At 48.2% G+C, this 18549-nt stretch overlaps 1 protein-coding gene across 3 annotated transcripts in view; it reads right to left on the bottom strand.

Annotated features, from left to right (window-relative positions):
• LOC111148769 (WD repeat domain 25) overlaps positions 1-18549 on the bottom strand; it is a 140885-nt gene that overhangs the window by 45652 nt on the left and 76684 nt on the right. For 2 of the 3 annotated variants that reach the window (XM_022505567.1, XM_022505568.1), the window contains one exon: positions 10308-10455. In XM_022505567.1, coding sequence (XP_022361275.1) covers positions 10308-10455 — 148 coding nt within the window. Of the gene's footprint in view, positions 1-10307; positions 10456-10774; positions 10847-18549 lie in introns of those variants that run through there. The other variant, XM_022505569.1, reaches the window with a different exon arrangement.

The following is an 18549-nucleotide window of genomic DNA, read 5'->3' as shown; positions in this document are numbered from 1 at the left end:
TTAGAGAGAGCTACCGAACTGGCTCCACTTCCAGTTGGACGTAGGGAACTTTCAGTGACTCAGTGATTTGAAAGCAGCCCAGTTACAGCTTCAGTTTACTCACTGAGGACTGTAAGAGCCAGCAAAGACTTCCCCCAGTGATGCACAGACCTGGACAGAAGACATTCACCACTGGCATCAAGGGAGATGCTGTCTACTCCTACCCACCCCTGATCCAAAGGACTGTGTGAATATTTTGCTAGGGAAGCTCCGGCTCCCCTCGGGTCAAAGAACGGTTCCTGCGACTAATCAGAAAGGTATCACTGCACTTGCATATTTTTAACAACCAAATTCAAAATCCACCAGAATTTTCACTTAAAGGATATTAAAGCAGACTAGAAAAACTGCTCCCAAGAGTGCAGATTTTAGCATTTCTAATAGGTGACACATTCACACAGTTTTTAGCAATAAAACTTAGAAAATGATGGAAACAGAAACATCAGTTTTCAAAACATTCTTCCCATAGTACAAACTTCTTGGAAAGCAGTCACTCTCTTGTTCTTTATTGAAGTGTCACCTTTTCCATGATGGATGATTGTGATTTTTTCCCAACATCTTCCAGGGGCCCATAGTTTGCAGTTACTTGCCATCAGAGAACATTGGGGTTTTGTAAATGAAGATTCTACGCTTCTTTAAGCTCAACAAGCCCCTAACTGTTGCTGAAACACGCAGTGCACAAAGATTTCCATGGTCATCCTATGTCACTGCAATGTTGCCAAGAGCCGGCCACTGCGTTATCATCTGTGACGGTGACAGGACTACAAGCAACAGCATAGCTGTCCAACCCAAGGGGAGCAGTTAAGGCAAACGGGGGTGTCTGCTGGTGGAATGTTGAAAAGCTGCTTAAAACTGGAATGGCAAACAGTGCTCTTTGGCAAGACGGACAGTGCCTGATACCTATTCTTGAATTACATAAGTATTAAGTAGGGATTGGTATGGACAGAGACTGGGAAGAGATTCACCAACTTGAAGTGAACTCTTCTAGGGGTAGTGAGATAACTTTTTAAGTTATACTAATATTGTTGTCATAATGTTGGAGTTTGTTTTTTTTTTTTTTAATAAAGAATTCTTCCAAAAAGGCATTGGAGAGATGAGCAGACTCACAGTAGTCTGGGTCCTATGTGACTCTGTCACCCGGTCCACAGACAAGCAACTCTCTCCAACAAACAAGAACTGCCCTCCCCAGGAATTAATCTAACTAGAAACCTGGTATTCCTTGAGCTTCCTCTTCTATCCTGCAACTCGTTCCAGCTACAGTTGGTGGTCAGAAACCACCCCTCACGCGCCCAGTTAGCAGCCACCCCCTCCTAGGGAGGATGGAACCGAGGGCTGCCGCCCCAGTCTCCACACGCCCAGGCCAGGACTCAGAGACGCACACGCGGAGCTCTCAGGATGGGCCTCAGACCTGCAGCTCAGGCCTCGGGACGCTTGCTCCAGACAAAGAGCTAGGGGATCCGTGTGTGGGATGAGGGAAGGGACAACCATCGTGTGCCCCCTAGATGGAAAAGGAGCACATAAATGCCACTGTGGCCCCCACACCACCAAGAAGGCCCCAGCAGGCCAGAAATGTGTCTTCCTGACTAGAGGCAACCGAGTCCACTGCTGACTCTTGCTGGTTCAGGTTCGCTGCCAGTCCTTGAGCCCAAAAGGAGAAACAGGCCGGCTGCCTAGAGGGACGTGTTCCTCATTCCTTGGACCATGGTGTACTTGCTTACTTCAGAAATGGCCGTGAATTAGCCCGTTTTTTCAAAAAGTGCAGTGATACAGTCTTGCCAACAATGGGGAAAAGATGGGTGGAAAGCCAAAGCTAAGTTGCTAAAAGATGAGGACCTTTTCTGCTTTAAAAAAAAAAAAAACAAAAAAAAAAAACATGTATTTCTGCATGTTATTCTTCAACCTCCTAAATAGACTGAGAAGAGAATCTATGTCTCTTAAGTACTAAAATGTTCCTGGTTAGAAGACAAGCTATGGTTTATGCCTTTTCTCCTAGTTTTGTTTGGAAGAACTGGGTCTTTGCTGTATTTGTTAAAAGGGTCCAAACTGAAAGATTTAAAGATTTTAAAATTCTGGGGGCACCTGAGTGGCTCAGTTGGTTAAGCATCCGCCTTCAGCTTAAGTCACGATCCCAACGTCCTGGGATCGAGCCCTGCATGGGGAAATCCCTGCTCAGCGGGAAGCCTGCTTCTCCCTCTCCCACTCCCCCTGTTTATGTTCCCTCCCTCGCTCTCTCTCTCAAACAAATAAATAAATAATATCTTTAATAAGCTTCCAGATCTGTAATGAGAAACATAAAGGGAAGGAGGTCGAGCACAAGACTGTGGCTCAGAAATCAGGACCTCAGCCGCCATGGTCCAGCACTGTGCTCGGAGTAGGAGGTGGTACAGCAGAGGGGCTGAGAGCCACATAGACCCAGGTGCCATCCCAGCCCTGTCACTTCCAGGGGAGGAACCTTGCAGAGCCTCCTACACATAAGGCTGTCTGGAGGGCGACATGCAACATATACACTACATATTACACAAAGTGTTCCAGAGGACATGGTGGAGAGCAAACAACAAAAGGGAGCCTTTGATTGAAAGAAATTAAACCCATTACTGAATTCATCCTTGGTTCAATTAAAAGTTAAAACCAAAGGCTATAAGTTTTTAACAGCAGAAACCTTGAGAGGAATGATCTAGAGTTTCTGTTTTGAGACTATGAGAACACGATTCCCTGGGCTAGCCTTTATGTTTTGTTGTAGAGACATGGACAAAGGCTGGAGGTATTCGTCAGAGACGATCTCCAACCTGAACACCAGCCACAGTGGAGGTGAAGGTCCTTTCTCGTCAGATTTGTTCCCACTCTACCTTTTCACACATCGAGTACCTTGTTTGTCATCTCCTCTCTGGCGAGGCTACTTTAAGCACAATGACTAGTTGTTACGTAACCTTTAACCTTGAGACTATCTCTGCTTGTTTACATGTTTGTTATAGAAAGTTCTATTTGTTCACTATATGCTGCTTACAGGAAATTGAGTTTTAAAATATTTAATCCACTAACACTGGCTTTATTGATCTGGTTATAATGAACTCAACCAGTAGAAGAACTGTTCAGATCCTCTTGGAGTTAGGAAAAATCACGTCTTTTCCTCCTTGAATCAATAATGATACAAATAAACTATAAATCGTCATTAGAGCAAAAATATGTTTAAAACAGAATGCAGAAACTCCATTTGTTCTCTTGACACTGCTATGACTACCCAAGCTCCCATCGCCAGTGTTGCTAAGACGAGGCAGTTGGTAACACTAGCCGGGGAATTCGTCCGAGTTTCCCTCTTCCTTTCTCAGGCAGAGACCCAGCAGACCACCCACGTGCCTGGGGCAACACTGCCTGTCCCCCCTAATGCCTACCTTGGGGAACCCTATCATCATGCAGGGCTCTGGGTCCCCAAGGGTCCTCCTTTTCCACTCAGCATGTCTGGCCCCCAGCCTAGCTCCCGGCACACAAAAGACATGTGATCCAGGTCAGATGAAACCCAAGTATGGGTTCCCAAGAAAGAGAGGGGAAGTTCATGCCCTCCTCTCCAGGGAGATGGCACCTGCGACCTCCAGGCTTGCGTGCAGCTTGCACATGTCGTGCCACAACGCACTGTGGTAGGTGTAAGTCGTCCATTTCACAGCAGGAGAAATGAAAGCTCGGGGAGGCCCTCACAAGGCCACACAAGTCAGCCCTGCTGGGAGGGAGGCTGGACCCAGAGCCCTGCTCTCTGGACCCTGCCCCGCCTGACTGCAAGCGATCTGGGACCTTTCCTTCTCCTCAGCTCTTTGTTCACGTCCCCAGACTCGTGCACATGGAGGGAGGCGCTGGCGGGGAGAGCTGATGCCGTGGGCTTGTGGTGACCGCGCGTGTGTTCCAGGCAGGCGGTATATGACTCATTCCACTAAAATCAATATCGTTACACTCATCCTCTGGGAAGTACTTGGCCAGCTGTAAATCTAACCATCGTGATTCCAAGTTAACGAGAAAAGGGGTTTACTAACTTCCAAATCCCACTCTGTGAATCAGAAGCAGCGGCCGCCTCGACAGAGTCCTGGGAAGGGTCCGGGGGAGAGGTGACAGGCTTGCGTCTGCAGGTCACCCGCGGAGCAGTGGGGGCCTCCGGCTCGGCCCAGCGGGGGCTCTCCAATCCGCAAAACCGGGGTAAGAAAGTGCCGAAGCCGCTGTCCTGAGCCAAGAGAGCGGCATGGAAGCCAGCGGGCCCCGCTGACAGGCCGCGGCTGCCAAACAAGAGCAGGGGCGTGGCGCTGAGCCCTCGTTTACACCACGTCTGGCCATGGCTCTTCGTTATCTGGACCTGGACAAGACTGAATTTTCTAAAATTAAAAATAAAGGGGCACCTGGGTGGCTCAGTGGGTTAAAAGCCTCTGCCTTCGGCTCAGGTCATGATCCCAGCATCCTGGGATCGAGTCCCACATTGGGCTCTCTGCTCAGCAGGGAGCCTGCTTCCTCCTCTCTCTGCCTACTTGCGATCTCTGACAAATAAATAAATTAAAAAAAATAAATAAATAAAAATAAAAATAAAATAAAAAAAAATAAAAAAAAAAAGTTCTCAACTTGCAAACAAGGTGTGTACAAAAGTTTTGCCGCAAGCTGGCTTTCTGGGGCCCCACAAGCCCCAGTGCTCAGGCTCCTGGCCGGTCCCTGGAGGCTGCCTGACCCCGGGGGGCGGCCAATGAGCACGCACAGAGACGATGCACCGCCCGGGCTGGGATGGAATCCAGGGAACTAGCACCGTTGAAGAAAACCCGCCTTTTCTCCACCCAGAGGGTGATGGCTTGGATGTGTGTGGACACGCGGCAGGATCTGCAGGCACCTTCCAAAGTGTGAGATAGGGGCTGGCAGGGTGTTTCACCGAAGTCTAAGAACATCGGATTTAATATCCAGAACTATGGTAGTTCTGGATACACCCCAAAGCTGTACAGAAGGAGGGGAGGAAAGAAGCCTGAGACTGGAGAGAACAACACTTCAGAGTGAAAGAGAGGGTGTGCATGGGAATGGGGCCGGTGTCTGGGGCTGAAGAGGGCGCAGCCCTGAGAACAAGCTCATCTGAAGGCAGGCCAGGAGCAGGGCGTCGGTGAAGGAATGCGTTTAGGAGAAAAACAGGTGGTTGAGGATGAGGGAAAAGCAGGGGAGTCAACAGGGGGCCCGCCTGCATCACTGGGAGGGAGCGCGGGCAGCTGCTCTGGGCAAGAAGGCACTGGAGGGGCAGCACCCGGACCAATGTCAGCTCAGCCCTCACTGGGCTCCAGCCCCTCTGAGATTCCGTGTCTCCATCCAGGCAAAGCCCTGGGCCCCAAGGACAGACAACACGAGACATGCCAGTACCACTAGGAGCTGCACGTGTGCCCTCCGGCCAGGGACTCACAATGCCACTGGGGGTGTGCCTTCCCGCCTCCACAGACACCTGAAGGATGCCTAACTGAATCTCTCTGAGCTGTACTGGGGGGACACACAGTCATGGCGCTCAAAAGCCAAAGAATGGAGAAGCCCAGGCACCTCCTCCAAGACCTGGCAGGTGGCACCCCTCAGCACGAAAGGAGTCCCATCTGTGGCATCTTCTTTAAAGCCCCATGAACTCCTGGTCCCCTTCATCAGAGTTCAAACTTGGATACTTCTCGCCCTTGCTATGCCGAGCGTCCTCAGATCGTCACGGCTAACAATTCTCCCACTGGAGCGGCGGCCGTCAGCAGCCAGAGAAGCCTCCTACAGAAGGCCCAGTCGAGCTGCGTCTCAGGGCGCCTTTCTCCTGGAGGCCCTAAGTTATCTCCACCGGAGGCAAGCCGGCTGCCGGCGGGGTGGGGGGAGCAAGTAGGCTCCCCGAAGCAAACGGTTCGTCCACAGCAGGGAAGCAGACGTGGCGGCCTCTGCCAGTCACACAGGCCAGAGGTGGACCCTACTCTGTCCCTGCGGCTGTGAGGCCTTGTGCGAGTCCTGAATATTCCCAGCCTCAGGGTCTCGTAGGTCAGTGAAATGGGGATAGAAACACTGTCTTCAAAGGTTGGAGTAGAGACTAAATACATAATAAGCAAAGGGACTAACATCTCTTTATTATCTCAGCTTGATAGAGGCCAAGCAGAGTGCTAGGAACCGGAGCCGCATCACCCTGGGCCGGGCCCACGGCGCACGCTGCCTATGGGATATTCCCCTTTCCTGGAGCGCTTCTGTGATGGGGGCCCCAAACACGATGACCAGAATGCACTTCTTGGACAACAAGAGCAATGGCCATGTGTGGGTCCCGTCCCGGCCGGCTGCTCGTCTGCGCGCCCCACAGCCTCCTACTGAAAGACTCAGGGACCCCCAGAGCAGGAGGAGCTAACCAGGGGCTGGGGGAGCCCAGGCTGCTAGCAGTGGGTATCTGAGTAAAGAAGGCCATGGACCTTCTCCAGCACCGGGTGCCTGGAGGCTGGGCTGTGGGAGGTCCAGTGCGCACCTAAATGAAGGGCAGCTGCCGTGCATCACCAGGAGGAAGCTGTCAGCTACCACTAGCAGTATGTTGTCATGGAGAAGCAAAACATGGAGGAGAAGCTGGGAGAACCCTGGAAGGCCTGTTTTCTTCCCAGCCTGCCCCCCAGACCCACACAGGGAACCACAGGGGCCACACCAGTAAGCCGGCAGGGGGATCACCGGACTGGGGGCTTTTGAAGGCAAGCCACCAAAGCCCAGCGACCAGAGTCTCTGGACACTCAGCAGCAACAAGGTCATTCTGTCCCACCATCTGAATTGGTTCAGGGGGCAGTGATGGAGGGCGGGGAGGGACATCTTTTGTCGCGTGCCTACCTTGGGCCAGGCATTCTGTAAAGCAACCACAAACACCATCTCAGCTATTCCCCTCAACCAGCCCACCACCAGCCAAGGGCAGCGCCCCCCTCCCACAGAGGCGGAAACTAAGTGGAAGGACACATCTGCTCCGCCATCCGTGTTCCTCCGGCATCAGGTACCTGGGACCAAGTGGCATTGCACGGACGTCCAGGACAGGCTGGACACACATCAAGAAAGCTGACCAGACCAAAGGAAGAAGGACAGGGTGCCCCCTCCAGCCAGGGCCCTGAGGGCTCCAGGGAGAATTTGTTGGCTCCTTTGCAGCCAACAAATGCAAAGTAAGAGGCCCTGCGTACCTCTGAGGCCTGAACAGCCAGGCTGGGGCAACCACCCAAGGGGCTGGAACCTGCAAGACACCAGCACCAGCGGAACTGAACCGAGCAAGGTCTCCGGGGGATTCTGAGGCGACTGGCCCGTTTGATGTGCAGGACAGCTGACTCATAAGGCAGGCGACATTCGAGCCCTCATTGAGTCGGCCAGGGTTCCCTGAGGCCACCTCAGCCTAATGCACTAGAGACGTTTTGTTAGGAAGATTACAGACTGAAGCGGGAGCACCAAAAATAATGAATCTGTGAGCGGATTTTATTTAGGTGTTGATTCATGGTTGTCTTATAAGCCAACAGCCCGTCAGAACTATAAATTAACGAGATAAAATGTTGCTGGCCCTCCATATTTCAGGCCGGGTATTGACATTTTAGAAGCCACAGATTTTTAACTGTATTGATTGAGGACACCAGGATAAATGGCCTTGGCGCCAAATTCCCATTAACGACAATGGGCACCGAGTGACTAATTCCCAAAGCACTGCGGTGAGAACGCCCTGCATCGCCTTCTGCTGGCAGGGAGTTCTAATTAGATTGAAATGAAAAAGCCAAATCACCAAGGGCGGAAAGAGGCAGATCAAGTAAAAAGGAAAACCAGACTCAGTGATGAGAAAGGACGAGATTAGTCAAACCAGGCCAAGAGCCACAGGGGCTGCCCAAGCCCACCGACGTCTGCTGAAGAAAACCCTGAGAACAACCTGGGGTCAGGATGCAGAGCTGAGGTGGGAGGCAGAGCCAGGGGGAGCCCACTCGCCCACACTGGCGGCCACTGATGGCTCTCACTGCCCAGCACGCACCAGCCTCCACTCACACACTGAGCAGCTGCTCCGGGCCAGCCCTGGCCAGATGATGGGAGATACGGAGACCCCCAGGACAGGCCCCATTTCAAGGAGCACCCACACTAGTCAGGGAGACAGACACAGAAACCAGCAACCCTCTTGGCAGGAGAGGCCCCATCTAGGGACTGGAGGGTTTCCCCAAAGGTAAGGCCCAAATCCTGAGACTCTTGCCCCCAAGGGACAGAAAATGTCCAATAAGCTCACCACTACAGCCCCCACCAGGTCCTGTCCACAGCAGATACTCAGTAACTATCTACGAATGAACAGAACTGAGCTCTCAAAAGATGAACTGGGGAGGAGTGCTGTTCCTGGGAGACGGGTGGAGTGGAAAAGTCCCCCATCTCCGGCAAAGCCCTGAGGACAGAGGCCGTGCCTTCCCTATACCACCCAACACAGCGCAGCTGGAGGAGCACGCTGGGCCTGAGGCCACACAAGCTTCTCTCCAGTGAAGATCTGCCACCAACTGGGCGAGGCATGCCTCCTCCCTCCTCCTGCTCTCCGCCCTCGGGTCACACCCAACCAGCCCCGGACATCAGGGAGGACTGCCCAGGTTCCATGATTCTCTTCTGCTCCAAACTGAGCAGTGGCCCCCTGCTGCCATCTGCTGTGGCAGTCCCTAACTTGTGAGGCAGGGAAACTCTCAACATCTAAAATTTCAGAACCAGCCCCCACATGCACACACACTCTCACACACCCACACACACAATGGCACTATCTAACATCTGTTGGTTGAGAAGATCCATTAGGACACAGAACCACTAGGAATCCATTGATGTTATCAAATGAACTTGTATTTGATTAATCCAGCATCACCGCCCCCCACCAGTATGTGAAAAGCATCACTCCTTTACTCTGTGGGTGGGCGGCGCAGGTCCCCATGGGTGGTCAGTGACCCTGGAGTGGGGAAAAGTGCCTGGAGAATGCATTCTTCACAGGCCAGGAACGGCATGCAGCTCAAGCTCCTGTTCCTGCCCCTCCAGACTCGCTGCCCCAGATCCCTGCACCCCACGATTCCATGCACACCATGCGGTTCGTGTTCCTGGAACAATTCTGTCCTCATTGTCCTGTCTACCGAGAACCCGCTTCGCTCTCCATCAACCATACCCTCTTCACCTAGATTCTCAGTACCCCCAGCTCCTGCCTCAGGGTGGGTTCCACTTCCTCCCAGAAGTTTTTCTTGACCTTCTAGGCCCAATGTTTCTGCACTTCTTATACCTCGTTCCATCACTGAGAACCCCCAGGGAACCTGGGATTCTCTCTGCACTTCTGTGTCCCACAGCAAACCAGAGCTTCCTGGGTGGCGTCTCCAACGCTGAGCATGGCTTACCGGGCACACAGGCACCCCGGCGAGCCTGGCAGACCCGTGCGTGAAAAGAGAAGTCTGGTGGTGCTAGACCTAAGGGTGAGTGGGGCCCAAACGACTGAAGGGGACACCCCAGGGATGGGTGCGAATGCTGGCCTCCCCTCCCGACCCTGGCAGTAGTGTCCAGCAGTGAGGTGACCAGAAGCAGCCCAGGGAGGCAAAGGCAACATGGGTGCTGAGACCAGCCAGCGTGAGTCAGGGGCAGCGCTTTCAAGCCAGCTGGGCACCTCCTGGCTCTGTCCTCACCAGAAGAGCACGGACGGGACCCCACCCGCGGGCTGCGGCAGGACCAGGTCCAGAGAGAGGGCCTGTTGCACAGGGGCACTCGAGAACGTCAAGTCCCCTCTGCCGGCTTCTCTCTCCTTCTCTCCCTGCTTGTCAAGAGCCCCCTGAGGATTTACCCAGCACAAATCCATCTTGCCCAAATGCCTTTTCAGTGTAGGCATTAAAGCAGAACTCGTTTGCAGACTTTCCTTACGAGCTGGAATCATTCCTTACAGCCTTTCAACGATAATGAATTGACAGGAATTCTAAACTGATTTCAACCAAAGGACATTGTGATAAAGCTAAATCTATTTTGGTACAAATTACATGTCAGAAGTTGATTAAAACGCCACCGCTTTATCCAGCCCCACGTCTTGGGGCTGAGACAACCTTGGGGCTCTGTCCTCTCGGCAGGCTGGCAGAGGCCCACCTCGAACCCTCCGTGGAGAGGCTTGGTTCCAGGCAAATGCCCTGGAAACATGCCAACTGTGGGCCTCTCCTGAGGGCTGTCTCCTACCGCCCTGAAGCCATATGCAGCTTGTGGCTGCTGAACCCCCCTCCCCCTGCCGAGAAGCTTCCCGAAGAGGAAGGGGGGCCTCAGGGTAATAGTGCAATGAAACACACCTGTTTCAAGGTCTGTTAGATGCAGGGCAAAGTCGAAGCCACCGCTGAGGATGCGCTGGCCACAGGGAGACCAGCGGGCAGCCCGCACCGCCTCGCTGTGCAGGGAGTAGGTCTGCAGGCAGCGGCCTGAGTCCACAGCGTTCCACACCTATGAGGTAAACACAGTAACAGATGTCAAAACCGGCCCTGATCTCCGGGGCTAAGGGTGGCCCCTCCACAGGAGGAGAGGGTCTCATAGTGGAACTAGATTCTTATTATTTTACCATCAAAACAATACCTAGCTGTTAAGACTTTTCCTTGCTAAAGTGTAAAGGCTTGGGGCTGGCGAGGTGAAGGGGAGCTTTTCCCAAAACCTCTCCTGGAGTTAAGGGAGCCCACAAGAAAACAGCATGTCCGAGTTCTGCTACTCAGCCACCCAGCCCTTCCCATCCACTTTGCAATTGCTCCAAACCTCATGCTCTGCTCACCTTCTTGTAGCCCAGTCTCACCCGCATCTCTGACATCGGTCCTCTGAGACGGAGCTTTGTGAGTCCTGAAGGGGACACTGCAGCAGGTCAACCTGGCTTCACGGGTCCCACTTTAAGAGTAAGATCCAAAACACAGCCTTGCCACACCTGTGCTTACATGGGGGCAAAGAGCCAGCATCTGCCCAAAGGACCAGCTCTTCTTTTTCCTGGGGAGAAGGTGTGGTCCCTCATTCCCACCCTGGCTTTCCATGGTGATGAAGCCCATAGCAAAAAGCCCCATGTAGAGTCAATCACTTCTGAGATACATTTTTGAAGTCCTTAAGTACAGAACCACACATTCCAAGAGCCAGGGCCACTGTACGCATGAGAGAGCCCTTCACCAGCTCTCCCGGGAACCCCAGGGAAAGGCTGGTTAGCATGGAGCCTGACCGGGCTGGCTCTGGGCCTGGCATGCACACTCAGCAGGGCTAGTCTCCCACCCTCGCTGCCACTACAGGAAGCAGGGTATGCTCCCACCCACCATCTGAGCTGGCTCAGAGGATCGAACATGAGAAGCAGGAGGAGCAATGCAGCCTGAACATGGGCATCCGAGCCAAGCGCCTGCCGTGCGATGCTTCTGCTTGCAGATTAAATGACCTGGTCAAGCAGCTTGGCCTGCCTGGGCCTCACTCTCCTCCTCCACGAAGTGGGGATAAGAAGAGCCTCATCCCAAGGACTGTGGTGAGGAATGAGTGGGGCTCGTGGGCGTGCTCCTTGGGGGTTGCCATACACACAGTTCTTTTTTATTATTATTATTAATTACTTTTATTACCATATAATGTATTATTTGTCCCAAGGGTACAGGTCCGTGAATCATACCTACAGTTCTTAACAGCAGTGCTCTCTGACCCTCTCTCAGTTACATCAGGGAACCCAAGCTCCATGTCCTTCATTTTCCTAATAACCCAAAATGTAACATCCACAGACCCAATCCAGAGACAGACTTCCCTTTCAAGATGGGAAAATTCATCCTGCTGTATCTTGAAAGTCCTCAAAATGCAAAGGACCACAGTCAGAAAGCATGTTTCCTGGGCGTATGTAAGTGTCTGAGCTTAAGAAAACAAGAGGTCAACAGCAGCCATGGAAGAATGCAACAGAGCTCAGATCTTTTTGTCTTCTGAGAACTAAGAGCTGGGGTCTCAAACAGAAAAATCAAGAAAGAGCAGCATTTACATCTGAAATACGGACAGAGGGGTGCCTGGCTAGCTCAGTAGGTAGACCAGCAACTCTTATCTCAGCGTGAGTTCCAGCCCCACATTGGGCGTGGAGCCTACTTAAAAAAAAAAAAAAAAGTTAGAACTAATGGAAGAAACAGCCAGAAGCCTTCAAAGTGGAGTGGGAGTTTGTGGTAGAAGAGCAGAGTGCAGTTTTTTTTCAAAACTATGTACAAGTATGACTCTTTAATAGAAAAAATAGAGTAAAATTAATGAGTTACACCTACAGGGTTAACTCGGCTAAACAATAAAAAGCAATATTGATTACAATAAGACGAGCCGCATATACGCAAGATACCATCTAAGTTATAAGAACACAGGAAACACTGCTTCTATAAAGAAGAAGAAGGAGAAGAAGAAGGAGGAGAAAAGAGAGAAAGAAAGAAAGAAGCAAATGTTGGGGAGAATGTGGAGAAACGAGAAGCCCCGCGCACCATTGAGGGAATATGAAATGGTACAGCCTATGTGAACAACAGTGTGACAGTTTCTTAAAAAATTATACATGGGGGGGCGCTTGGGTGGCTCAGTGAGTTAAAGCCTCTGCCTTCGGCTCAGGTCATGATCCCGGGGTCCTGGGATGGAGCCCCGCATCATCCTTGTCATCCTCGGGCTCCCTACTCAGCCGGAAGCCTGCTTCTCCCTCTCCCTCTCCCTCTGCCCCACCCCACCACTTGTGCTCTCTCTCGCACTCTCAAATAAATAAAATCTTTTAAAAAATTATGCACAGAGTCACGACAGGATCCAGCAATTCCACTTGTGTGTGCATATACCCAACAAACCGAAAGCGGGTCTCAAAGAGTACCTGCACACCAAAGTCCATAGCAGAATCATGCACGGGAGCCAAAAATTGGAAGTAACCTCGGTGTCTGTCGATCTGAAGGGGTGAGGAAAGGAGCTATACAGAAACTGGTGAATGGATCAGCCACACGTGGTCCGTTCATACGCTATTCGTATACCGTTCACATACCGTTCATATACCGTTCATACACTATTCATATACTGTTCATATACCGTTCATACACTATTCAGCCTTAAAAAGGAGGGAGGTTCTGACACCTGCCCCAACATGGATGGACCTTGAAGACACTGTGCTGAGTGACATAAGCCAGACACAGAAGGGCAAATACCACTATCATTCCACTTACACAAGGTTCCTAGAATAGTCAAAATCATAGCTATAGAAAGGAGAAAGGGGGAGGGGGACAGGGGCTGGGGGAGGAGAGATTGGGGAGTCAGTGTTTAATGGGGACAGAGTTTTAGTTTTGTGAGACAAAAAGAGTTGTAGAGACGGATGGTGATAATGGTTGCACAGCGAAGTCCATGTGTTCAATGCCACTGAGCTGTGCACTTGAACATGGTTAAAACAGAGAACCCTGTGCTACATGCATTTTACCACAATCTTAAAAACACACATGATGCAAAATTCTGTGATGTTTATTTGTACATTTGCAGTAAGACTGTAACAACATATCTGAAGATGACAGTCACTCCAGGGAGTGGTGGCAGAGGGATGGGGCTGAGAGAAGGGCACTGCGAACCCTACGCTGTATTGCTGAGAAAGAAAGAGAGAGAGACAGAGAATGACTATGCTCTGAAGCACAAATTCCCAAAGGTTTCCAACTATTAAACTATTCATTTTGGGGGCCCCCTGGGTAGCTCAGTCAGTTAAGCGTCTAACTCTTGATTTCGGCACAGTTCGTGATCTCAGGGTTGTGAGATCGAGCCCCGTGGTGGGCTCTGGGCTGGGCATTGAGCCGACTTAAGATTCTCGCTCTCCCTCTGCCCCTCCCCAACGCTAAATACATACACGCATACATACATAGAAAAAAGGGCCTCTCAGAGAAGGTGGCTTTGAGGAAAGATCTGAAGGGTGAGGAAAGGAGCTATACAGAAACCGGGGAAGACGGCCGCAAGCAGAAACAGGGCCCCTCTGGCTGCTCTACCGGAAGGAGTGTGCAGGCGAGGGAGACACGGGCGGCCCACGCTTCTGCAAGAACCCAGGGGAGAGAGGAGCACGGCGGGACCGGCTGGAGGCGGTGCAAGAGCAGCCTCGCTTGGAAGGTAGAACCAACAAAGTAAGAAGGAGGAGAAAGTTCAGAAAGGAAGAGGAGGCGGAGGAAGAAGAGAAGAGGAGGAGAAAGCACCAAGACCCAAAGCAGCAAACTGGTGAGTCTGAATGCTTGGTCAGGGGGCCTTCCGAATCAGCCGTGGAGACGTGGTTAAGGAAATCCATCAAGCTGTGAACGGTCCGATAACTCCCCTCTGAAGTGAAAAATGCATACTTGGCTCTCCTGGTTGATGTATACACAAGGATAGCATCAGAATCAATGCAGACCAGTCAGCCACCTCTCAAAGCTACCCAGGGTGGAGGAGAGAAGAATCTCTGCTAATCGCTCTCCCTAATTGAATTTAATGTTCACTGTCAGGTTTTAAAGATTAATTCCCAAACACTGTGGCAGCCTGAAGTGTGTACCTTTTTTCAATTAAGTAATTAGAGATCCCAATCTGCCTCCATGGAATTAAGGAGTTAAATCTTCTGTCAGATGTTCTAAGATGACTTGATGCATTAACTGGAAAGAGACATTTTGTGTCCAACAGAAGTCAGATTCAGGAAGAACATGTCAAGCAAAATGTGCATTTGCCTGGCTATCCCGTATTTACTGTGGTTCCCATGTCCTGGCTACCGATACATGGCCCCACCAGGAGTTCCCCCACAGTCTCTTAAGACCTGTTTCTTCAGCAATGTTCTTCCTGCCTACCTGTCTTTTGTTTTTGACTACAAAACAAATACAATCTCCTTGTAAAATATTCAAATTATATGATGTGCAAAAAAAAAAAAAAAAACAATATCCCATAGGAATCGACTACAAGATTGTGGTTTCTCTGATTATATTAGAGGTTTGCTCTAGAGGGGTGTGGGGACACAGAAACACAAAGAAGAAAGTAAGACTCATCCATACATCTACCACCCAGACATAATGACTATCAAACTTCTGGGTGAGATTTGCCTCCCATTTGGCCCCTTTCTGACAGCTCCTTGCAGACCTTCCTCGTCCAGCCGCACCTTCTGGCCTCTTCTCCACCCCCTTGACACGCCGTGCTGCCCCAGGATATCATTCTAGAGACCATGATCAGACTCACTAGCTCAGCAAGCCTGTGCAACCAGTGCCCAAGTCTTCACCAAGTCATCTGCCTGCAAAAGCTTTCAGATTCCTTTACAATGGGTGTGTCAAGGGCTAGAATTACACTGAATCTACAGACCAATTTGGGAAGGTGTCTTAACAATACTGAGTCTTCCAGTGCATGAATAGGATATGTCTCTCCTTTTATTCCGGTCTTCCTTAATTTCTCTAAGCAATGGTTTGTAGTTTTTGAATGAAAAAAATCCTGCACATCTTTTGTCGAACTTATCCCTAATTACTTCATGTTTTTGATGATATTGTAAATGGTATTTTTTTATTTTTAATTTTAGGTTCTTCTTTACAATACACAGAAGTACAATTAATTTTTGCATATTGATCTTGAATTCTGCAATCTTGCTAAACCAACTTCTCAATTCTAGAAGTTTTTTTTATTTTTGTAGATTCAGCAGAATTTTCTACATAGACAATTAGGTTGTCTGCAAATAAAAGACAGTTTTACTTCCTCCTTTGTAATGTGAATATTTTTGTTTCTTTTTCTTGCCTTACCGCACTGGCTAGATCTCCAGTACAACGCTGAATAGACATGGTAAGAGCGGACACCCGTGGCTTTGTTCTTGATGTGATGGGGAAAGCAGTCAGACTTTTACACAGTTAAGTATAATGTGAAAGCTAATGTTTTCATAAATGCCTTTTATCGGTTTGAGAAAATTCTATTTCTAGTTTGCATAAAGTTTTTATCAGATATGAATACCATATATTGTCAAATGCTCCTTCTGTATCTCTTCACATGGTCATTTGGTTCTTCTTTTATAGTTCATTAGTATGCGGAAATGCATTGATTATTTCCAAATATTAAGTAAACCTTGCATTCCTGAGACAGTTCTTGGTCATGGTATTATAAACATGGTATTATAAACACATAGAAATAAGTATGTATGTACACGTACACACACACACACACACACCTATAGGTAGATTTACCTGCTAAAATTTTATTTTAAAATTCTGTAACTATGTTCATGAAAGATATTGATCTATCATTTTCTTCTCTTACAATGTCTTTTTCTTGTTATGTATAAGGTAATGATGGCCTCACAGAATGAGCTGTAAAGAGTTTCCTTCCCTCTGATTTTCTGAAACAGTTTGAATAGAATTGTGCAGTAGTTTCCTAGGGCTGCCATAACAAAGTACCATAAATTGAGCAGTTTAAACAACAGAAATTTATTATATCTCATGATTAAAGAAACTAAAAGTTGGAAATCAAGGTGTTAGCAGGGTTGCCCTTTCTGAGGGCTGTGAGGAAAGAATCTGTTCTAGACCTTTCCTTTTGATTTGTACATGGCTGTCTTCACACTCACATGGTATTCTCTGTATGCTTGTCTGTCTCCAAATCTCCCCTTTTTATTAGGACACCAGTTATACTGGATTAGGGCCCATCCTAATGACCACATTTTGACTTCATTATCTCTGTAAAGACCCTATCTCCAAATAAGGACATATTCTGAGGCACTGGGGGTTAGGACCCCAAAATATAAATTTTAAGAGAAACACAATTCAACCCATAACAAACTGGTATTATTTCTCTTAAATGTTTGGTAAGATTCACTACTGAAGTCATTCGGGCCTGGAGTTTTCTTTGTGGGAAGGTTTTTAACTACGAATTCAATTTCTTTAATAGATATGGGGCTTTGAGGGTTATCAGTTTCTTCAGGAGTAAGCTTTTCCTGTTTGGATCTTTCAAGGGATTTATCCTTGTCATCTAAGTTGCAGAATTCACTGGCATAAAGTTGATCAAAACATTACCGTAGTAGCCTTTTAATATCTTCGGAATCTGTAATTAAGTCACTTCTCATATTATGTTAGTATGTGTCTTTTCTATTTTATTTCTGATGAGTGCCTGAAGGTTTATCAGTTTCAATGATCCCAAAGAATCAGCTTTTGGTTTTACTGATTTTTCTATGTTTATCTGTTTTCTATTTCAATTATTTCTGCTCTTACTTTCAGCTCCTTTCTTTTGCTTACATTGGGTTGAATTTGCTCTTTTTTTCCCCTCATGTCTTAAAGTGGAAGTGAGATCATGGATTTGAAATTTCCTTTTTTTAATTAATATAGGCATTTTATTAATATAGGCATTTTTATTAATATAGGCAATTTTTATTAATATAAAATTGCCAGCTGAGAGCTATTCTAACTACCTTCCACAAATTTTCATATGTTGTACTGTCATTTGTATTTAGTTCAAAATATTTTCTAATATCCCTAACAGTGTCTTCCTTGACCCAGGGATTATTTAGAAGTGTTTTTAGTTTCCAAATATTGGGAATTTTCCAAATATCTGTTATTGATTTTTTATTTAATCCCATGATCATTAGAGAATATATTCTGAATGATTTCAATCCTTTCAAATTTACTGAGACTTGTTTACAGAGACCTAGAACTTGGTCTACCCTGGTAAACATTCCATGTACACATCAAAAGAATGCACATCCTGCTGTTGTTACATAGAGTGTTTCATAAATGTCAATTAGGCCAAATTGGGTGATAGTGTTATTCAAATATTTTATATCCTTACTGATTTTCTGTCTACTTGATCTATGGATTATCGAGAAAAGGGTGTTGAAACCTACAACTATAATTGTGGATTTGACTGTTTCTTCATCCAGTTCTATCAGTTCTGCTTAGGTGTATAAATATTTATGCACTTAATTGCATGTCCTTTGATGAACTGACCCCTTTATCATTATAACTCTATTCCTGCTAATATTCTTTGCTCTGAAATCTATTGCCTGATATTAATATGGCCACTCTAACTTTTTAAAATTAGTATTAGTGTGGTATATCTTATCCTACCCTTTCACATTTTACTTCTTGCATCTTAATATTTAAAGTGGGTTTCTTGTAGGCATTGCATAATTGCCTTTTTATACAATCTAACAATCTTTTTTTTTATTTTTTATTTTTTAATTAACATATGATGTATTATTAGCCCCAGGGGTACAGGTCTGTGAATCTCCAGGTTTACACACTTCACAGCACTCACCATAGCACATACCCTCCCCAATGTCCATAACCCCACCTCCCTCCCTCTATCCCCCTCCCTCTGACAACCCTCAGTTTGTTTTGTGAGATTAAGAGTCTCTTATGGTTTGTCTCCCTCCCGATCCCATCGTTTCATTTATTCTTTTCCTACCCCCAAGCCCCCCACGTTGCCTCTCAACTTCCTCAAATCAGGGAGATCATACGATAATTGTCTTTCTCAAACTGACTTATTTCGCTAAGCATAATACCCTCTAGTTCCATCCATGTCATTGCAGATCTTCACCTTTTTTTAAAATGGGTATTAGACTGGGGTGCCTGGGTGGCTCAGTTGGTTAAGTAT

Source organism: Enhydra lutris, unplaced genomic scaffold, assembly GCF_002288905.1.
Source record: "Enhydra lutris kenyoni isolate GAN:26980312 unplaced genomic scaffold, ASM228890v2 scaffoldscaffold20, whole genome shotgun sequence".
Lineage (NCBI taxonomy): Eukaryota > Metazoa > Chordata > Mammalia > Carnivora > Mustelidae > Enhydra > Enhydra lutris.
Note: the sequence above shows the minus strand (reverse complement) of the source record. Positions and strands in the feature narration are given on the sequence as shown.